The sequence below is a fragment of the Bombus impatiens genome, unplaced genomic scaffold, assembly GCF_000188095.3.
Source record: "Bombus impatiens unplaced genomic scaffold, BIMP_2.2 scf_0396, whole genome shotgun sequence".
NCBI classification, from domain to species: Eukaryota; Metazoa; Arthropoda; class Insecta; order Hymenoptera; family Apidae; genus Bombus; species Bombus impatiens.
The window spans coordinates 810,460-832,859 of NT_176815.1; the positions used below are offsets into that span (position 1 = coordinate 810,460).

General features: G+C 33.6%; 1 protein-coding gene across 4 annotated transcripts in view; it reads right to left on the reverse strand.

Annotated features, from left to right (window-relative positions):
• LOC100740507 (rap1 GTPase-activating protein 1) overlaps positions 1 to 22,400 on the reverse strand; it is a 253,514-nt gene that overhangs the window by 201,394 nt on the left and 29,720 nt on the right. The window contains exons 1-3 of one of the 4 annotated variants that reach the window (XM_012386551.3): positions 17,725 to 18,055; positions 15,317 to 17,187; positions 10,790 to 11,554 (exon numbers count right to left, since the gene is read on the reverse strand). The exons of 1 other annotated variant lie outside the window; for it this stretch is intronic. In XM_012386551.3, the coding sequence (XP_012241974.1) occupies positions 10,790 to 10,830 (41 nt within the window). In that variant the 5' untranslated portion in view covers positions 10,831 to 11,554; positions 15,317 to 17,187; positions 17,725 to 18,055. Of the gene's footprint in view, positions 1 to 10,789; positions 11,555 to 15,316; positions 18,056 to 22,400 lie in introns of those variants that run through there. 2 more of the 4 variants (XM_012386550.3, XM_012386549.3) reach the window with 2 other exon arrangements.

Below are 22,400 nucleotides of genomic sequence, written 5' to 3' on the forward strand. Positions count from 1 at the left end.
CGCCCAAGCAAATAAGAATTACTTCTAAAAATTAATATACGAAACATGTATTAAGTAAGTATACAGTATGTGTTAGTATGTGTACAGAAAAATAAAAAAAAGCTATACATACAAACGTATGCTCATAAATGCCTGTTAAAGAATTATAGAAAAAATACTATGTAGCTTATTCTTACAAATAAGATAAAAAGTAAAATCTGTCATATTTTGAATTCTTTGTTGATTTCCTTTCATTTCAACGCACTGATTATAAACTTCTTATTGCATTCTTAAGGCTTATCAATTTTTAATAAACTTTATAATAACCTCCGATATTCTATCTTTCAAAGTTTTCCACGAATAAAAATTCAATACCGTGATATTCAGTAATCTCGGTACGCGAAGAATGCATGTTCCACGACCTGGCCATCGTCGAGAATTATCGCTTCTTTAACCATTATATTGAACCAGAAAAACCAGTCTGTTGTTATTTCATATTTTTACTGTAACTTTCTAATAAAACATTTACAAGCCTACATTTATATAACATTTTCTCCATATTTTTATTCGTAAAACACACTTGCACTGTTTGTCAAGCGACACGCTATATAATATGCTGTTTCACAATAGCAATAATTTCGAAGGAATACATTAAACAATGCTACGAAGTATGAGCATTAATTACAAAAGATTAAAAAAAGATGAGTTAAGACGTAAATGATTTGAAGTGAAATTCCATTGAATTTAATAAGAAAAGATTATAGAGATAATCTTATTTTCCAAATCAGATCGAAAACAAGTATATCATAAATCATGCTCGGTAAAACAAAATGAGGTTTATAAAGCTGAAAAAATGAACATGTTATAAAAATTGCAAATCAAAGCAACATGAAAATATTGCTTCTAGAACAATTTGTAGATTTGATAGCAGTACGTTGCAAGTATAATACAAGTATATATACAAGTATAAATATATGAAACGTCAGAGATTTGTTCTTTTAGCTGTCCTCCTGTTTTAAAACATTCTGTATACCTGCGTATATAGAAACGTAGGTAGTACCTAACGTAGTTATACGAACTGGACAACCTTGCCCGCGAAGTATCATTTTCACGAATACCAACGTATCCATATGCTTACAAGCTACATATTGGTGCACAAAATAAAGGGAGTAAGGAAGAAGTATACCGCGATCGCGTGATATTTTGCGCGAACATACGCGCTACTAACCACCGATAAGTAATTAAAGCTTTAGAATCGCGCTTTTCACTTCACTTTTTAAATGTAAATTTTACTAGAACGATATTTTAATTTATCTACGATGCAAATTTTATTACGCGAGAAACTTAATTACTTGCGTAAAAAATGACGATGATGATGTCTGAAAAGGAAATCTACTATAAAATGTAATAAGAAAAGTTCGCCGCTCGACTTTTTAAATCTTACTTTTACGGAAACAATATTTTAAATCTATTACGTTGTCCGAAAAGTTTCTTTCGTTTTATAAGGAAATAATAGACTCACAATGTCTTTTGTTTTATATTAGTTTATTGAATTATGCACGAACATGATAATAGAAATATAACGAAATGGATCATATCTAATTCAATAAAATAATATAAAACAGAAATTGTTGTTCATCTATTATCACCTTAAGAAACAAAAGAAACTTTTTGGACAACCTGATATAATGCTAATAAATGCTAGATGAGAACTTTTATTCCCAAGTAATAAACGACGATAATAATCGTTCTGATGTTTGAAAAAGAATAGAATATTGGGATGAATTCGAAAGAATTATTATACTTTGCGTGAGAGTAAAATAAGAAAAGTAAAGTCTATATAAATGAACTCTGTTTCATTGTATCATACGTGAAACCGTAAGCTTAAAATGTCATTAAAAAAGTCTATGTAAACGAACCTTTTTACGATTTCGTACATGATACAATGAAACGAAGTGTGAGTCGATCAAAGTTTATACATTTTACAAACGAGCAATTGAAGGTATTGATCTTTTTGCTACGTATAAACTTGGTTATCGAACGATGACCTACAATTGATATCTGTAGAACGATAAATCGAATCGTACAATTACACGCATGTACAGCAGATGTTCCATTAGAATCAATTTCCTCAAAAACAAAGCTTCCTTCCATACGATCAAGCTGTTTTATTGTTTCATAATCTTATCTTATTTTTGTATAAAGTATAACTACAGAAAATTAATATGATATACGTTGTACCTGTCTTTATTATAATAAAAGTTATCACTTTTGTCGCTAAAATATTAGAAGAATATTAAAAATTTTTCCACAGCTGTTTCTAAGGTTCGATTGTAAATAAGGTCAAACTTTTTTATTATAAACAGATCTTGCAGTACATGCGAATAGAGAGTCAAACTCAACTCCATGTAAGTACAGTTCGAGCGATATGTGGTTTGAATGCGCAACGAACGACAGCCTGAATATATAACGAGTGAATTAATAATCATGAATACACTTTAATTATATTTCAAAAAGTGACTCATTCGATATACAACGACGAATATAGTAAGAGGCCGACCTACGCATCGAGAGTGTAGTCTTGCTATTAAAATACAACCGCAACTGTTATCTGAATGCTCAGCGTGTTAACAACTAATAATTTCCAGCATATTTCGCTCTCAATTAAAAGCTTGTCCACTTTATCTGAAACGTGTACAATTGCCCGACACTGATTACTATGTATCTCAGTTTCTCATTATCCGTTCATTTTTGCCAGACCGATTCAAAGTCGTTTCATTTTAAGTATTTAACTAATTTAATTGCAAGTGGACTACCCAGCGAACGAGCGCAAAATTACAGATAACATTATAACTCCAGCGACTGTTGTTCGTTTTGAACAGATTTCAGTGTCATTTGAAACTTGAAAGTTTATTTCAAGCCATATGTACCTGGAAAGGTAATTTCACATTGCTTCGATTCGGCAACTATATAATATAACCGAAACTATAATCCAGTTATTTGACTTCGAGTCGCTTGAACTGAAGCGACTGTTCCTTGCCACGAAATAAGTTTTAAATGGTATAAATAATAATATATTATTTAGTACATGTATTAATACACATATAAGTGAAACAACGAAAAAATTTCGAAATTTTTAAAAACTTACAAAGACTATGACATTTCATAGAATAGACAGATGCATATACGCAATATGTGTAGTGTCAAGTACCTCAGCTTGTGTGAACAGGAACCTGAAGTCTGTAAGAAGTGAACTATATACCTCAATTCAAATAGTTTCATCAACTTAAAAAGTATACTAAATGCGAAACGTGATAGAAAGATTCTGAAAGCTGTAAGAAAATGAGGAAATGTGATGATAATTAGATTCATGAAAATGTAACGCGCCTTCTTTTCATTTTTTTCAGATAATGATTCTTTGTTTAAAAAATAAAAATGAAAGAAATACTTGCTGACAAGTAGAGCGAGATTAAAATATATACCACGACTATACTTTCCCAATTCCTCAAAACGTACATAGTATTAGTTACTAATAGATAGTACTTATTTATTAGATAATACTCGTAGATGCATAGACAAACTGCATTTTATAATATTTTTTAAGTATATCAATTCCATTTACCATATTGGTTTACGAAGAATATAAATTATCTATCTAACAATAAGCATACATATCTAAAGAATGTCTGCCTAATATCAATCACTAGCAACATCATCAGGAAGATGCGTAAATTGCAAAGGATATAAGATTTCGAGTAATATCGTAGATTGAGTAATGTAGAATAAGGCTAGGTTGCCAACTGTATTTTACTCTAAATTGCTTTCTGAAGAAATCAAGAATACGAATTCTGCAATCTTGTATCCCATCTCATAACTTCCTATAGGATGTCATAGCGTTCGCCACACATCCACGATGGAACAACCGCCACGCCGCGCTTGGTCTGGATGCGCAATCGAATTTGCGAGCTTCGGCTGGTAATCGTCGAACATACATAGTCAGCGCAGACAATGTGGACAGTCCGCAAAACCGCACTCTAAAAGCCTGCACCCACTTTGTTCGCGGAAAATCCGGCACAACGTATTGTCGTTTGAAAAATGGAATTTTCGTGCTGTGTCGTTTATATGTATGTATGTGTCTGCATTTAAACGTAATTTAAAATTGCTCGTATCTTCTATGCCTTGGATATATGCGAAATAGTTTATTTATTTATTTATTAGTTTATGTAAACCAGATACATGTACGAAATATGTCTTATTTCCTTTGAATATTATTATTTTCCAATGTTCCTATGGAATATAAACATCTGAATATTAAAGACGATACTAATATACTTATTAAGTTAAAAACATTTTTGTGGTAACTTCTGTAATTTTAATCATTTTAAAAAATAATTTGAAGTTTAATTAAGTAAATAATTTCTGATTAAACAGTAGATATTGAAATATTAATTTTAAATATACGAATCGCCTTCTATCCTTTTCAATAATAAATTAACGATTTTCATTTAAAACTGAGCGAGCTGAGTGAGTATAACATTTCGAACTACTTCCTGGATATAAATGTGAATATATGATTAATAGTAATGAATCATTCTTCACAGTCTTTTCTTTTGAATAAAATTTAATCTGAATATAATCTGTTATATTCTCTCTTGTATATTCTATATCTCCTATATTCTAAAAAAAATTAAGCATTAAATTGCAGAAACATTATTAATTTTCTAAAAGTAAAATTTATAACAACGGTTGACATGTTTCATGTGAAGTACGAGGCGAGATATAAAATATTATTTTATAATTATTTCATTTATTTCTATATCTGTTAACACTCTATCGACGAGATGCTCTTATCATAAAGAATAATATGTTATCAAGGATATTTTTAGAAAATTGAAAGAAAGATCCATCGTTTTCTTTGAATCGTATTTTATAAAAATTAATTGCGATCTCACTCCTCGTAAATAATATAAGAATTGCTTAGGAAATTAATTGGCGTACCTCCATCGTTAAAATGTTAAGGTGTTTTACGAACTTTCTGAAAAGTATTTGTTTCTGAATTTTGTTCGTATGTTAGTACAGATTAATTAGTATAAGTAATTACACTTGTGTTAATATTTCTACATATAATATAATTATATCGGATGATATGTAGCAAATACATCAACTGTTATCTGACATCTAATATTTATAATTAACAATTGTATTTTTATTCTATTGAAACACACGCAAAAACACAATTTAAGTACCATTAAATGCGAATAGAAATTCGTTAGTCTAGAATTTGCCTTTGTTTTTAATTCTGCATTTAAAATACAAACGTAGAAATCGACACTTTCCAACTATAATACGATTCTTTTAATTATATCAGGAAACTTTTGACCAACGTATAAATTATAAAGGCTAGAGCGGCTTAAAAATAACGCGTCACGAAGCGAGTGCTCTCGTTCTTGCCGCTTGAAAAAGTTTCACCGAGTGAAACCTTCTGACGCCTCTTTGCCTTCCTGTTCGAGCATCGACGACCTCATTAGATCAATTTGCCAACATTTTGCACCCACAAACCGGCCTTTATTATATCGCGGATAAATTGACGGTGTGGGTCGTGATGAATAAACAGGAAATTAGAAACGTATTCTCGCGGATTCGCGTTTTGACCATTCCATTAACTACCATTGGAGAATTACGCCCCAAAATTAGTTCCATAGAACGGACAATAATTGATTTCAAATGGATAGAAATATATTTCAATGAACAAGTAACCATGCTTTCAGATAATTTCAGTAAGCAAATTTGAGTATCGAGTACCTAATAAATATTTCTATAATTATGTGTTAATCTCATGAATGTTTCATTTATAAAGGATGACATACATGGACCTGTGTGATTTGTATGGGAACAGATATTTTTGAAAGAGATAAACACGTATAAATTGAAACTTAATTGATTACATATATTTAACAGAAGCTACAAGAAAATAGAATTTAAAAAATAACTGCATATTGTGTTAGCAAAATTACACTGTATATTGATAAAAGTAATATAGCTTTTTGCGATTTATAAAAAACACAGGTAACTGACAGTTGTGTTCGAAGAAACGTTTTTCGATTGTGCGTATTCACAATCGTAACAAAATCGATTGAATAATTTATAACTTTCAAAAAAGCACTAATGATATAGAAAATGAATTAATAAACGAAAAAATATGTTTAACCAACTAGCACCTAATTAACAATATCTACACTAAACAAACTAAATGAAATTTTGCGAAATAAAGAATTTACTCGGTAAACTCCACATTCAAGAAAGATATCACGAACTCGTATAATAATAAATGCTTAAATCATGTGATAAATAATATCTTTCAAGATTTGTTATCTTAAAGTTAGCAATAAAAAAGCGTTGTATAACTTTAATTCTATAAGGATGTTAATAATTCCTAAACAATTATACTCAATCCAATATAATGTTGGAAAGCTCTACTTCTATATTTACGCAATATAAATCTTTCTACATGTGCTACCTTCTATTCGTCATATTTCAACTACGACATACGTATGTATATCTCAATAACTAGACGTAAATATATCTCTTCGATTGACATGCGTGAGTAATAATCTAACAATCATTACTCCATAAAATGTGTCTGTCCTATATAAATTGCAGTAAAAAGAACAATTTGAAGTGTCATTAAATTATTTCTTTCTGCATACCATAAAGACTCAAGCTCATGAGCCTTATTATGATGCCTTAAAATAAAACTTCAAGAGTATTTTCTTTTCTTTTTACTTAAATATGGAAGCTATGCTGAAATAAATTTGTAGAACATTTATACAATCGATTCAGTGAAATAAATTTATGGATTATTTATACGATAATATAACGCAACAGTACTCCAAAAATCATTGAACAAACCGATCTTCAAAAATTGTTCTAGTATTCTTAAAGGGAGATATAAGTTCTTGGATTTCCTGGTACAATACATCTACATTCATTAGGTACATTGCATACAGATAACTGTCTAGAAGTTCTCGCAATTGCGTAAAAGGATCTTGCAATCTCTCGATAATTCAGATTTGAGTCGCTTTTCCATTTGAATATTGTAAAATCCGGTGCCATTGTATCGAACGACCAGGAAGACCAATTAAAATTGCAAGCTCGCGAAATGAAACGATTTCCAAAAATTTCTCCTAGCAATTACATCGTGAGTTTGGCTGCATGAGTAGTTACCCCATCTCGTTACCAACGAGTCTCAGATACACTGTAGTGAACTCCTTGAAAGTCGAAGTTAGCGAGAACGTCTTCGAATGGATGTTCCAGGTTCTTCATGAACGCTCTCCTGGGAACGTTCAATATTTTCCTCCATACGTACTGAACGTGGTCACCGACAGAACCCTGTTGATGGAAACGCTGCACCAAATGACGTATCGCTAGTTTTGTCGGTTTTATCGTTAAAATAACAAGTATATGCTCTCTGCGTTCGAATAATGGAGCACTCGTTTCGAAAATAAAATTCAATTATCTTTGCTCGTTGCCCCGTTGTAGATTTTTCCGTTATAAATTTCCAAAAAAAACAGATTTAAAAAATCGAGAAGGAAAATCTAAAAATACACCTACAACAAAAAGAAGGTTATGCACTTTTCAGATGGGAAAGCGATTTATGGACCACTCTGTAGAAACGGCAAATGTATCGACGAAGCGCCATTCTATAGCTCTTGACAAATATTTAAACGATAATGGTGCAATTACGTACGAAACAGCGTATCGTAAATTTGAGAGATTTAAGGTTATCTGGCCGTAGCGAACCCTTTTGACAAAATGAGGTCTCTGCTCGTTCTAATTTCGTCTTAAATTTTATCTACGTTAAGTACGTTGCAGAGCCGTCGTTATATTCGAAGAGAAAAAGAATATCGGTCTTGTTCTCAAGCGTGTTCATTAGTATTCCGGACGATACATTTCTAGTGGTCGGCAGCGAGACAAGTAAAATGGGTTCCCCAATCATAATTTCATTCCAAATGCAAATACCTGGTCTGTTCTTAAAAGCATGTCATGACAAAAAAGTACACCTACTACTGTGGGATTTAAGGCGTCGAAATATGCTAACCCTCCTACTCGTTCGTTTAATTGCCCTCAGGTTAAGTAAATCGCGTTCCGCACGAATGAAAAATAATTGGGAAACGCGAGACACGACCAATGTTATATACCAACGTACCGATAGAAAATAACGAGAGGCTGTTATATGTAATTTTGACCATTTTTAGACGATTTTATCTCGCGTACAACCAGTTTTCACACTCCAAAAATCGAAAAAACCAGTTTCCCGTCGACCTTACTGCCAAATGCAACTTTCAAATTGTTTTGTAAAAGTGCATGGATATCCCCGCAGTATGGCAATGTTAAAGCAGAACTGTACATTCCATTTTTTTTCCCACCTCTTTTCGGTTACACATTTTCATTGCAGAAATAATACGTTTTTCTACTAAATTCTAGAATCTCTAATACTTAAGTATTCTCGTATTTTGGTGCCCAAGTAATTAATTTAGAGCTCAAGAGCACACGTAAGTAAAGATATTTTGTATGTTATAGTTTCGATGCCACGTTAAAAAATTTTTTAAACATTTAATTAATTGTTTAACAAAATTAAACCATTAAAATAGATTATTAACGACTAAATCGATCATGCATTGAGTTTTATAATTTGTTGGAAAGGATTTGCTCGTTTTAAAAATTATAATAATTTTAATACCTCATTAAAATTTGTTGTCTTTTATGAAGAACTTAATCGTTCATTTTTAAAGGAAATCATCGCGTGAAAATATGTTAATCTGAATAGTTTTCAAGAATTTCATATTCCAACAAGCATTTTAAACATTTTAAATAATTATTACTTTTTTAGAATGTGTCATATGGCAGAACCGCGACATTCTTTCATCAAACAATTTTTCTCTAAAAAATATCAACCAACGACATTTAACGAAATTAATTAAAACACGTGAACACAGTCGATATTTTGCGTCCTTCGCAAAATCGCCTAGGGATTACTAATTCAATCTGGGCCAAATATCAGTCTCTTTTATTAACATAAAGTAATCACCTACACGCGCAAATGAACGTTATTGCGCATGCCGAGCGACCTAAAACGAAGAATCTACGCTTCAACCCATCATTTCGCGACTGGACTATGAATGAGTCTGTTCACGCTCTCACAAAGCTACGCGAAGGTAAAGGCATCGTCGCTATAAATGCATATGCTACTTTACGTTACCGTACAGAAAGCGTAGCTAAGAGCTTAGTAAAGTAAATGCCTGCTAGTAAAAGTTCATTCTTTATGAAGATTCGAAAAGGATATTAATCTTCTCGTCTTTATGCGATCGTATCATTAACTCTTTTATCGTAAGAAGGACTAATAAATGAATAATATACTTGATTATTTGATAATTAACCAAGATGAAAAAAAGATTAACAAACGTTGGAATAAAATTTTCAAGATAAATATAAAAATACAATTAATTGGACAGCTTTCTAAAATAGGCTTATATTAGCTATGTATAGGGAGTGTGAATTTGAATGGAAAATGATGGAACAGTAGTTTTGTATTATTAGGAACTATGAATCTTTCATAATTTTCAACGAATATGGTTTCAGGATTTGTAAATCATATATGTCTATTGAAGATAATAAAGTACTCCGTGATTTTAATTTGCAATGAAGATAGGAAATATGTAAAATATGAAAATTTATTGTTGTACAAATATACTAAAATATTGCAACGAATACGTAACGTATGCAATAAATAGTTTCGTATATTGAGAAAACGATATGATAAATATTTTGTCTATATTAGTAACAGTTAATCAATAAGTATTGTCAGTTAAAGTTATTTTATACTAACTCGATATATATTCATAGTAGATATCTAAATTTATTTCTCTTGAAGTATATTTCCACGATTTTTAAATTTCATTAATTCGTAACAGAGTTCTTTGAAGTTGGATTTCTCTTCAAAATCGTATTTTACTCCGACATAATTTCTCCAACATCTTTAGCTCATCGTTAGATTTCTCTCGATATGTTTGTATGTGACCTTGCACTTAGAGTTTGTTCAAAGTTCTAATAAACAATATTGAATTAGATTTAATAAAAACAAATATGATAGACATATGTGTGAAAAATAATAACATAATGTTAGTGAACTACTAAATAACAGATAATATAATCTTGCATAATTCCCTAAGAGACATGTACAACACGTACGAAATATGCAACATTTGCAAAATAAAAAATATACGATTAAAGTCTTCTAAAAGGAAAACAAATCACTATACAAGTTCCACTTCATTGACAATTTTTTATAAAAATTGTAGTCTTGCAATGAACAAGGGAACATTTTAAAACTAACGAAATTGACTAATGAAATAAAAACCATTATGTCTTAATCAATATTTTAAAAGGTTTTCGAATAGGTTTAGTTTCGTTAAACCCTTTTATAAGACGGTATAAGTGTCAGAAATAATTAAAGAAGTATTATTGTTATAAAGAAGAATAATTGTCAAAGTAAAATCGAGATTCGTTATCGTTTAAATAATTACAAGCGACACTCCGGGCAATGGAACCTCGCTTTTGCTTAATGCATGCATTTTCACGCACGTCAACATAAATAGCGAAACGATAATTATTACGCAACGCACCGATTAGGAGCGCGCGTCAGGGACATGCCGCTAGTTCACGACTTTTGATCTGTCAAGATCAAAGCTCGCAGTTATGCGTTGAAATATTAAACAAAATGACAACTATTAACTATCGCAAGAACACTTACCCAGTGTCCCCGATGTAATCCAACATGCGTATCTTCAGCATCTCAGGGCGAGTCGCACACGAGGCAATTCCAAGGAAAATCAAATGGAAGTTGCGGCGTGAAGCAGCTCGTGGGAATCGCGAAATTCCCGGTCGTCGAGGAACGTGGACCGTGGAACGACCGGAAGGTGGCCGATATCGACAGAGTCTAACACGAAGAATCAAACGGTACCACGTCCCCGAAGCCTCGAATCGAACACGCGTGTAAATACGTGATGCTCGATACGCTCGGCACGTGTGTATGCACTCAGGATCTTTCAATTGCGTTATCGAACACTTAGATTCGACGGCAACCAGTTCGAAAAGTTCGGAAAAATCCTTTGCAGATTAACAGACGTCCAAAGTAAATCTTTCTCGTTTGCTCTCTTTCTTGATTCCTTCAAATATGTACCGAAGAACACGCAAAATGTTTATTTCATTTGCTCTTCCCGCGTATGTTTTATGCGCGATCCACTCAGCAATCTGGTGCAGTACACTTACGACGTGTAACTACGATATCCGATGATTGATTTTGAATACGATTGAATCGTAATGTCGAACGTCGTAAGAGAAGCAAATGCGTGTTCTTATGGGTGGCGTTTAATTAGACAGCGTTCTGTTCGATCAGGCCAATCGTCCTTTCGAAAATCGGCAACGTACGATTTCCGTGTTTCTCGTAGCTTCTGTCGGCCTCGTGTGCGACGCTCGGCATTCGGTCGACAATCCCCTCGAGTGTTTAATCAGAGCCCTGTGCCGGATAGCAGAAAAAAGCGAACTGAGTCAGAGCGTTTCCGCTAGCCATTTGTGGCAACGAGTCGCACGATATATATCCTCATGTTCAAACGTCGTCGTGAAACTTTGATGAAGTTGCAGCATCTTTTACGGAAACGACAATCCAGTACAAGATTCATTTCGCTTGGTAGTCGATCTCTCGTTCGACGCTCGCTCGTTCCACGTCGTTCGTCGCGCTCGGACAGCACGATGAGGTTAAATCTTCCAGAAAGAACTTGTAATTTACTTTAAAGCGTAGATAAAAGCGTGCGCATCGAGAACGTTTCGCCGGCATTATCGGAAACCGGAGGCAACCTCGCCGTGCGTAATCGGTTCGCGAGCGAGAAGAGGGAGCAAGGAAAATCTGTACGTACAACTTCGAACCCCGGCGAGATGTCTATTGCAACATTTATATTTAACGAATGATCCACTTAAAGGAGTCGATCAGACGGCTGTGATTTATGCGGGAATATTCCGAACAGAATCTCAGCCTCGAGACATTTCAATTACGTTATCGCGCCACGCAGAAACGGATACCTGACCAAAGAAATTCTCGCGCTTTCGACAATTTTCTCTTGCCTCTTCGGTCACTCGGTATTTATCGGTTAACGAACGATCTTCACGAACGGTTCGAACGACAAAAAGGAACACTCTCGGGCTTCATCTTTCGGACGTTTCAATTATATTATCAACAACGTCCGAGGCTATACATCTCCGGTGGATATAAATTTCCATGCACGATATCCTTGCACCTTAATTATTCGTTGAAATTTAATTCATACGCATAATAACCGAACGTTGAATATCGAAGCACGAACCGCCGAATCGAAAGTGACTCGTTTACACGATGAGTTATTAAAAGCGAGCGTCGAACGTGTGGCGATTAAATTATTATTTTTTGAGATGACGATAATTTATTCTGCCATGATTTATTTATCTGTTGCGCGATGCATCCGACGCGCACGACCGGATTAACGTCATTTTATCTACAAAAACATCCGTTGAATTTTCGATGTGTCTAACAACGCAGACTTTAACTTTGAGATCATTCCTTTTTGTAGTGTAGGTGTATTTTATCGTGTAGTGTCTATGTCATATTGTTCTTGTCAATAATTTTAGAAAATACGGGACGCTACTAGCGACTGTGTCGGATTGTATCTCCATTCTGTAAGAGAAGTTAGAAAAATGTCGTAGAGGAAAAGTTTGCCCTGTTTAACAAGCCCTATCATCCTGTCGCGTGATGTTTCTTACAAGTGCATCGGTGAACAAGACAAGACCATTAAATACTGAATTCACGAGATATTTTATTTTTATCCGTTTCAACGTAATAATATAAAGAAGTAAATGAAAAAGTTTCTCTATATTTTCCATTGTTTAATTATCTTCACAGCAGACACATTCAACGATTAGAATGTTAGAATATTAACGTGAAATCAACAATTGTTATCGTGTTTTCTTCGTAACTATTGCAAAAGTATTTAAAAACTTGGTTATCTTTGAATACAAATTTAATTATAAAATTGTAAATAGAAAATTTATCCAAGACAATTTTGTCCTTTGTTGGAACTTATATTCTGACACGATAAAATTTACATGGCTACTTTTAATATGCAATAGAAGAATTGGAATTTGTAATTGTCAGACCGTATCGAATAGTATGATTATTTAAAGAATTCATTATCCTTTGTTCGTATGGTTATCATTCTATAAATAAAATATAGAGAGACTATCACGATTATACGATATAATTCTAACAATAACATTTACGGTCATATACAACACTGTCGCGTCTTTCATTTCAATCCACTACCATTCATATTCCATATGGTATACATACATATATATATATACAGGATGGTTGGTAACTGGTGGTACAAGCGGAAAGGGGGTGATTCTACGCGAAAAAAGAAGTCGAAAATATAGAATAAAAATTTTTCATTTAAGGCTTTGTTTTTGAGAAAATCGACTTTGAACTTTCGCTCGGTACGCGTGCACTTTATCACGTCTCGTTATAACGGATCTCACTGTAGATTGTTGTCTCGATGGAAAAATTAAAAAAAAAAATTTTATTCTATATTTTCGACTTCTTTTTTCGCGTAGAATCACCCCCTTCCGCTTGCACCACCAGTTACCAATCACCCTGTATATGTATACTATTCATTTTACAAAAACATAATAAGTATAATCATTAATCATTAGCATTTCACTAATTCATTTAGTTTTTAGTTATTAATATAACTTTTTCAAAATACTTATATATTTGCATATGATTATGAGCGACGATATACGTACTACTTATGTTATTTTATATTTACATCTACATTTAATATAATCTTAATATGTTAGTAACCATATGATAAAGATAATGACGATGACATGTATAATGGGAAATGTCAAGAAACAATGTCAAGGAACAAAAAACTAATCTGACTTTATAGCTTTAGTTGGAACAACTGGAAGAATTAATTTATACAGAAAAGGTTTGTATAGTTCCACTGAAATATAATTTTACAAGAATCAGATATGAAAAAAGGTTGTGGTATAAAATGTTACAGCTCGTTGAATAGTACAGAATTTTTTCCTACCACTTTTGTCTAACTCTACTTCAAATACAGATAGAGCTTGTTCAGTTGTTAGGTTCGTTCAGTATACAGAACTGAATGTTTTATGCATTTTCGTACGATGCATTTTTGAGAAGGCGTTACCATTTGTAGGGATCTATTTCTAAAGAATCGCCTACTTTGTCTGGTGAAAACAACGTATGGTTCTGACCTGGGTAGAACAATTTAAAAGAAGAAATAAAACTAATTAATAAGTTCTCGAGTTGCAGAAAATTAGAGGCGCAAGTTGTAAAGACAGTTGTTGATGATTAGAGATATTTGTAGTAATGTACAATGTTGAAAATTCATAAAAATTGAAATGCAAGTTCTACTTTAAGGCCGTCAGGCTGGAATAAAACTATCTATCTATCTAGTAAGTTCTCGTAACTCGTAACAAGCAATATTGATGAAGAAACTTGAACGCGAAGGTGTGTTTGGTTAATTTAAGAAAGACGAACAGTAAATATGCAATTGAAAATTTCATTAAAAAAGATCGTTGAAAGTTAACATCCGATATCTCAGTTAGAATGAAATAAAAAATGTTACAAGAGGATACGAAGCGTTTTCTTCGATTAACCAAAAATGTAATGTTTAAGTAAATCTTATAAATCTTGTACGTAGGATGCAACAAATTGTCGATGGAAGTTTCCAATAAATAAATTTGTACATAATTTACTAGGAATGATCTCAAGCTAATTGTCGAACGTAGATTCTGAAAACTCGATACGTTTCACTTTTCAAAGTTTCACATGGAACTTTAACACTTTCTCAATCACACATTAGAAAGTGAATGTAATTCCGACTAATTAAATTTATTATGTGTATAACGATATACCTATTAAGACAAGCGAATATTAAACCATTAACTTTGTACCTAATCTAGATTAGAATCAACTGTTCCCTAATATTCAATCGAAATTTTTATTGAAATTTTCATTTTCTAAAGAATTGCATATTATCTGAAATAATGAAATAACTGAAGTAATGGTATTGATGATTGATAACTTTTACACGAAAAAAACGCAACAGTAATGGATGATAACGATTTCGAATGTGTTAAAATTCCTTGATATTTTCTATCGCGTTTGAGGATGAAATTTCAGTGTAAAATTTATTGTACGATATTTCACGTTAATTACCTTTCTCAGCAGCACGCTTTGCTGTATAAACGTAGTATCCAGCGAATGTTTAATATTCACAGTACTTGACAAGGTATATACTGCTAGTATCGTTCAAATTTAATCAATGCTTCCGCTTGGTCTCCTTTAAAATAGGATTATACTTTGCAACTTGTTCTCGATCTTCCTTTAGAAATGACACGATTCCGATAAAAGTCGCTTTTTATGCTGTCTACGGTGAAATCTGTTTTAAAGACTCGTCGAAGCTATATCTCATCGTCACGAAATTCTAATATAACGAAATGTTGAACTTGATACTTTTCTATCGAACAATTTATTCTAACAATTCTAGAAATTTAAATATCCACGAGATATTCGTCCGTGTCTTCCAACGTTTGATAATAAACGTTTAACGCATTGGAGAAATTGAATTCTGGTCGAAGAGACCTAATGTATGTCAATATATGCAGGCCTCATTTTCTTTCCATCCCACAGCCTGAACTTAAGCGGCGATCCATCTTAAACCCTCGTTCGAAACTTGCTTAAACGTTGAATATATCTTTGATCCTTCTTCTCAGGATAAGCTTAAACTCAAAGAAATTCTGTTGGCCGGGTGTTCATTCAAATTAAGCTGTCCAGAAGAATACAGTTTAATTGCATAGACGATAGAAATAACCGCTGCTCACTGGAAACTTCGCAGTCTGAATTTAAACAATAATTAAATTCTCTTCTTCAAGAAGTTCCCGTTCTAATCGCGTTTGCGCAAAAATGCAGTAACAATTTTCTCCGGATACGTCTTCAACTTCGCTAAGAAGAACGTAGCAATAATGATAGATTTAAGTGGAATCGTAACAGCAAACGTTACGATCTTCCAACCGGTCAGTTAATTGAAGCGTCGTAGTCCGTCGATCACTTCATAATTTTCCAGGCGAAATTTTTCTTGGGTCGTCGACTATCGTGGATTTCGCTGCAGTCAACTCGTCAACATCTCAGTGACAGGAATTCCTGTTCGGCCGTTAGACGTATCAATCGGCTCGAAGTCTCAGCAGGAACACACGATGCCACAGAATCACGTTATAACAGTTTTTGTTGATCGCAAAGACGAAAGAAGAGCGTGTTTCGAGATCGATGCTCGTTACTGGAATACAATCTAGGGGGTAGGTTTACCGTTCGACTTGGTTACGTTGCTCGTTACCCGTTTCGCCGAATCACGTCTCCGTGATTACACGTCCTAAGATACACCGAGATCCCGTTATCGTTTGCGATCGATTAATTCCCTTGGTGTGTTTCTTCGTCGGCATGACAGATCAAGCAGATCCACCGATCTTGGACAGGGTACGAGCGATTTCGTTTTTCTACGCTATCGTATCCGCCGTTGCATCACTGAAGAATAATCTTTAGTCACCGAAAAATATGAACTGACACTTGCTTGCGATCCGTTCGCTTCCCCAACTGGAGTTTGCGTACTCCACTTCCGTTCCTTCTTCTTCTTGTTTTTCTTCTTCTTCTTTTTCGCTTAATCGAATGCGCGCTTAACGGCAACGTCTTTGTTCAAATCCCGCCGGAAGAACGCACGACCCGTCTGCGACGTAGCAGCGATATAAAGGCACGATACGTCTACACGAAAGGCTTTTTCACATTCTCAACGTCAGCACACTATCAAACTCGATGACACATTTTTCCCCTTTTATCTCGCACTGCGCTTGCCATCGCGAAAAAGATGTGCCCAATCAAGCACAGGGCCCCTCCCCTTATTTATCCTTCTTTCCTTTTCGTCTGCAACTCATCCAGCTTTCGAAGAAACCTCATTCACCGAATCGATAACTTCTTCGATAATTCTTGAGAAACGGCGATAAAGATATCACGATAATAGAAGACAAGAAGAAATTAACCTACGATGTCACCGATGTTTTTAATCACCAAAAAGTACACGAACGATTCCAGGCACGCGTTACTTTACACCTTGCAAATTAGCGCGCGGACAGAGCAAGAATAATTACCGTTAGCGATGCGGTAATTACTGCGAGCCAAGTGACTCGTTATGGTCAAGTAAAATGCGATTTTTCCGGTCCGCGGCAACCGGACGGATACGTTCAACTATCTCGCCGTTTCTGTAGATTAACCTAGTACGCTACATCAGCCGACGCTAATTAGTTGTCGTTGCAGCAATTGCGAGCAACAGGCAGATAACATTGTTTGCCAACTGGCAAACTGCTCCAAAGCAATTGCCTCGATACTTCGCCACCGTGCTAGCTCGTTTGCATAGACAACAACTAATTTTATTGGGCGCGCACGCGAACACCGTGCATGAGCAACTCTGACCGATACTTTCTCGTTTAATAGCCATGAAAAGCTTCGTACATTTTTCTTACGAATAGATCGAATTCAATTCGTTTCTAATTGATCTGTTCAACGTCCGCAGTACTCACTGTCTATCCCAAAATCTTTGTTTCTGTGCGTGAAACGATCGTGATACGGCTGGACTATTTCGCGCATTTACCGCCGTTTTCAAGAACTCGGTGAAACTTCGTCGGGAAGATGATATCGATCGCTGGTTTCCGGTGATTCGAGGGCGTCGCGCGTGGAATCGAGCAGCCACGCGATAACCTTTCTATCCGTGCACACCGAGAAACAGAAACGGGAAGGAACACGAGGTAGCGAGCGTTCGATCGATCTTGATCGTCTGATCGAGGAAAGGCAGCTTGTGCTCGGTCGGCACGCGCTACTCGACCTGACAACGGATCGAAGTGCCGGAGGACTGTTTTAGTGGCTGCTCAATGCATCGCCACTGGCAGTCACTCCCTTCTCTCGATCTCCAACATCGTTCTCTTCTCTCTTTCTCTCTTGCCTGTGGACGCCACCTCCACCTCCGCAACCACCTCCAGTCTGACAACCGGAGGCTTATATGAGAGTAAGCCGCCGGTGGAGGGAACGTTGCGCGAAACGTGCATCGGTTTAACCGCTTGTAAACCCTCAGCGCGTCACACGTATCTATACTTCTTGTTGCGCGGCTTATCGTACGATCATGTCGTCGAGAATTTCGCAAGTACGCCCCAGTGAAAATGTTATTTTCATCAAGATCGAACTGCTTTCTAAGTAAATGCTACGAATTCAATTTGTCTTGTTTCGAACTTCAATTGCACAGTAGCAAACAATAGCATTGAAAATATTATTATTAATCATAAAATGAAGATTATTTGCGCTAGGTACTGGTCTTAACTAATTTTTCTTAAATCATTTACTGCATGTAACTGTTAAAAAATAACAAGTAATGTAACGTTTTAACAAGATTGTGTATGATTAAAAGCCAACGAATTGGATATAAGAACATGGAAATTATTTATTTCGTTTGATATTTTCTATAGTCGATTGAATCGACTCTTGCTGGCTTGATTACGTAAACTAGTTTTTAGAAGAGTAAGCCACCTTTCGAATAGATTCCAAAAATACTGGCGAAATTTTGAAAGTTGATTACTGTTTTCCTAGTTTTCACCGTAAATCATACGTTTCACAAGAGAGCGTTATGCTTTCTGTGCGTGCTTAATTCAAGCGGAAGCAAAAATTTCTAACAGACCGTTTTGTAATACTTTTTCTAGGTGAAAAGTAAAAGATAGATAGAAGTGTTATACGCACGTGATATGTACTGTTCTAATAAACGATGCACCAATAACGAGGACTTTTGTTTGCAACATAATATTTATTATCTTTATCTATTTATAATAATATTCATAATACGACTAAAATATATTTATTGTCGTCTATTGACCCTCTATTTAATCAATTTTGATATGTTAAGTACTATTTACTATGTTTAATTACGATTTAATTTTAATTGATTATTGCATTCAGAAAACAAATTTCGATGTTCCATGTGAATTAAACTATGTATAACCTTATCTGACTCAATAATATATTTAAAAAGCAATGACACTCTACATACTTTATTTCAATTGATATTGTATTTAACAATTTCGCTAAGAAGTTAAAATATTTCAAAAGTTCTTAGGATAACGTGAAAAAATAACAATTGAAATGGAGAAACAAGTACATCGTTACATCCAACGTGCGATTATTTTTTTACTTCCAACTTCCGACAAACCCCTTCGCCGTTTCTCTTTCTCCATTATCCTCCCTCGTAAAGCGTCAGCTCTACTTTCACTTTCATTCTGATGGGAGATTCACGAGACGAGTAGGAGCATCGGTGTACGCAAGCATAAAATACAGGTTGATACATAGCTGCCGAGCGTCTGCTCCATATTATTCATTTTTCATCTTTACAGGAAAGAAGTGGTACTTCTCGCTTTTCTGCAATTCTGCAATTCTCAGTTGGTATGAAGTATCGTTCTTTTCGTTTATAATTCCTAAGTTCCGAGAAAAGCTCGCAATAAAGAATTTTATATGAAGCTCGGTTTCCCGACTCCTCCGCGTGTAATGTAATTTATATTTCGAAATGTTTATGTACGATAAATATGGTAGCTCAGGAAAATATCCGAAAGCTTTTATAAATATATTATGCATGCTATGTGAAATATTTAGAAATTATTAGCGCTATAATAAATCTCGAATATCATCATTATATTGATAAAGTTTGAAACAAGTTTGAAAATACATACGGTTATACAAAATAAAAATTATTAATAAACCTCGATATTCGGTGGGACCATTTTTGACACTTGTTACATGTTTAAAATGGCCACTCATGCTGTATACTGATTTTTTACTAAATACATATATGTTTGCAATACATATCTCGCAAAAAATAAATAATTTTTGTATACATTCCAAGATTTCAGATTTTACATACGTAACACGTACACACACAATTCATATAGAAGTTTTCTAAATGTTCAAATACTTTCGTGACCCAGGGTATGTTTAAACGTAACACGTTGAAAAATATAATATATGAAATTTTAGAAAATATCCTTAATTTTGAAGATGTAGTGAAATATTTGATAAAGTAAACGCGTTTAATACAAATATACAAAATGTAGTTGTAATTTTGAAAATACAGTGTTGCTGCTTCATAGTTCATAGAAAATAGTAATAAAAAAGAAGAAAAGCTTCTTTCACAAATGTTCTAGGCGAATATTGCGTGTGTAGTCTACAAACGGATGTTGTATGAATTCCACATCGTTCAACCTACAAAATTACGGAGAACGGTTTCATACGCTTTTTTCACATGAAAAGTAGTGCAGCTTGTGTAACATTGGGATTATACATTCTTTGTACAGTAATCAACTACTTGGGCAATCTGTCCAACTGTACGCTATTCACACGCAAAAAAAAGTCATTCTGCCGATAAAGAACAAGTTCTGCAGTTTTATTGCATACACGTGCGTTCTTATTTGAAAAACGTAAAATATAATCAGGAACAGTAACACGAAGAAAAGAGGAGGATTCGTTTTCTTTCATATCATGTACATTTTTCTAATAGTACGAATATTTTACGGCAATATAATTTCAATTACGTTTTTTACAACACAAACAACGTTCAATATCTCTGCAATTAAAAATTTCCGACTTTTATTACAGGATTATATTAATTTAATACACATACATATTCAGATGTATGTATAAATGTATGTACACGTGCACCGATAAAATAATACTTTAACATTTAAAATCACGTGCAGTTTTATCATCGTTTATGTTTTCCATTTTTTTTCACATGGTTAAATTATCTTTCAACTTACAAAGCTTTAAACAAATTTTAAAAAATTATTAATTAATGTTTCTCGGTTCAAGAATCTTTGATTATTGATCTGTAAATAACAAAGTTGTATTTGCAAACTTGAAAGTATAAAACAAAATTAAAAATGTACTTTGTATTTAATTAATAATTGCTTTTCATTCCTCTTTTTAAAGAATATATTTAAGACATTGTATAACTGTAATTAAATGTAACAGAAATAAAAGTAATACATTACAATATACATACTTTCCGTTTTAATGACGATATAATTACAATACAGTAGAAATTATACTACAAATATTATACCTTTTTATAAAATCCTTTCTTTCTCTCAATCTAGGTTTAAGTAATTCGCTTTGGATTAAAACACATGGTTTAGTTAACTGCACCCCGTAATTAGCAGCTATTATTACTTGATACGTTAACAACTTGCAATTAACTGTGATTACCCCACATTGGTAATATACAATACACAATGGCAGGCAAAAGAAAGTTTATAAAATAAGAAGCACAAAAGGATATCATAATTTAACGAGAACAATGAATAAATATAATAAATGAATAGATATATATCACAGAGTAGATGACTATTATCAACATCGTAAAAAATTGTTAATACAAAAGTTACTAAGATTCATAGTGTACCAATTTTAAACTTTTTTTTATCCGTCACTGTGTAATTAGATACATACTGTTATAATTACATACGTTGGTGTTTATATCATATATTGTTCATTATTTTCAAAATCTCTGTTCCAAGAAAAGGAAAGAGAAATAAACAATTTTGATAATAGAGACACGTAACAAGAACGAATGTTGCATCTTCATTTATGTTAAACTATAAGTTGAAAATAAACACTACTTACTCATGTTATCAATATCTTAAATTCAGTCATTTTTTTAGGCTGTGAATTACAATCTTTTTAATGTATTAAAAATACTACGATTGTCACATTTCCATTTGAAAGTAATAGAACAACTTAATTCGTTCCTATTAACTTTCAATCGCATGTGTAAAAACATTTCAGATTAAAACATGACCCAGTTAACGCACGAAATGCTCAAACAGTACTGTCAGTATCATTTTATTCCGTTTCGAGTAATTTGTATGCTTGCACACCATGTATATATCATCAACATAAAATTTCCATGCAAGAAAATGACCCGATTAAAAGCAAAAAACAAATCACAATTCTTGGTATCTGGAGGATTATTATATCTACCTAACCCGTTTGCAGACAACACGTTACCTTCGCGTGAAGACAGCATGGAATGTCGAATATACGAACCAACAATATGAAAACGACAAATGAAAACGTTAAGGTAAATATTGCATAAACTCATATATCACAACAATAATAAATCTATTTCAATGTATCACATACCGCTATATTACAACAACAATAAGTC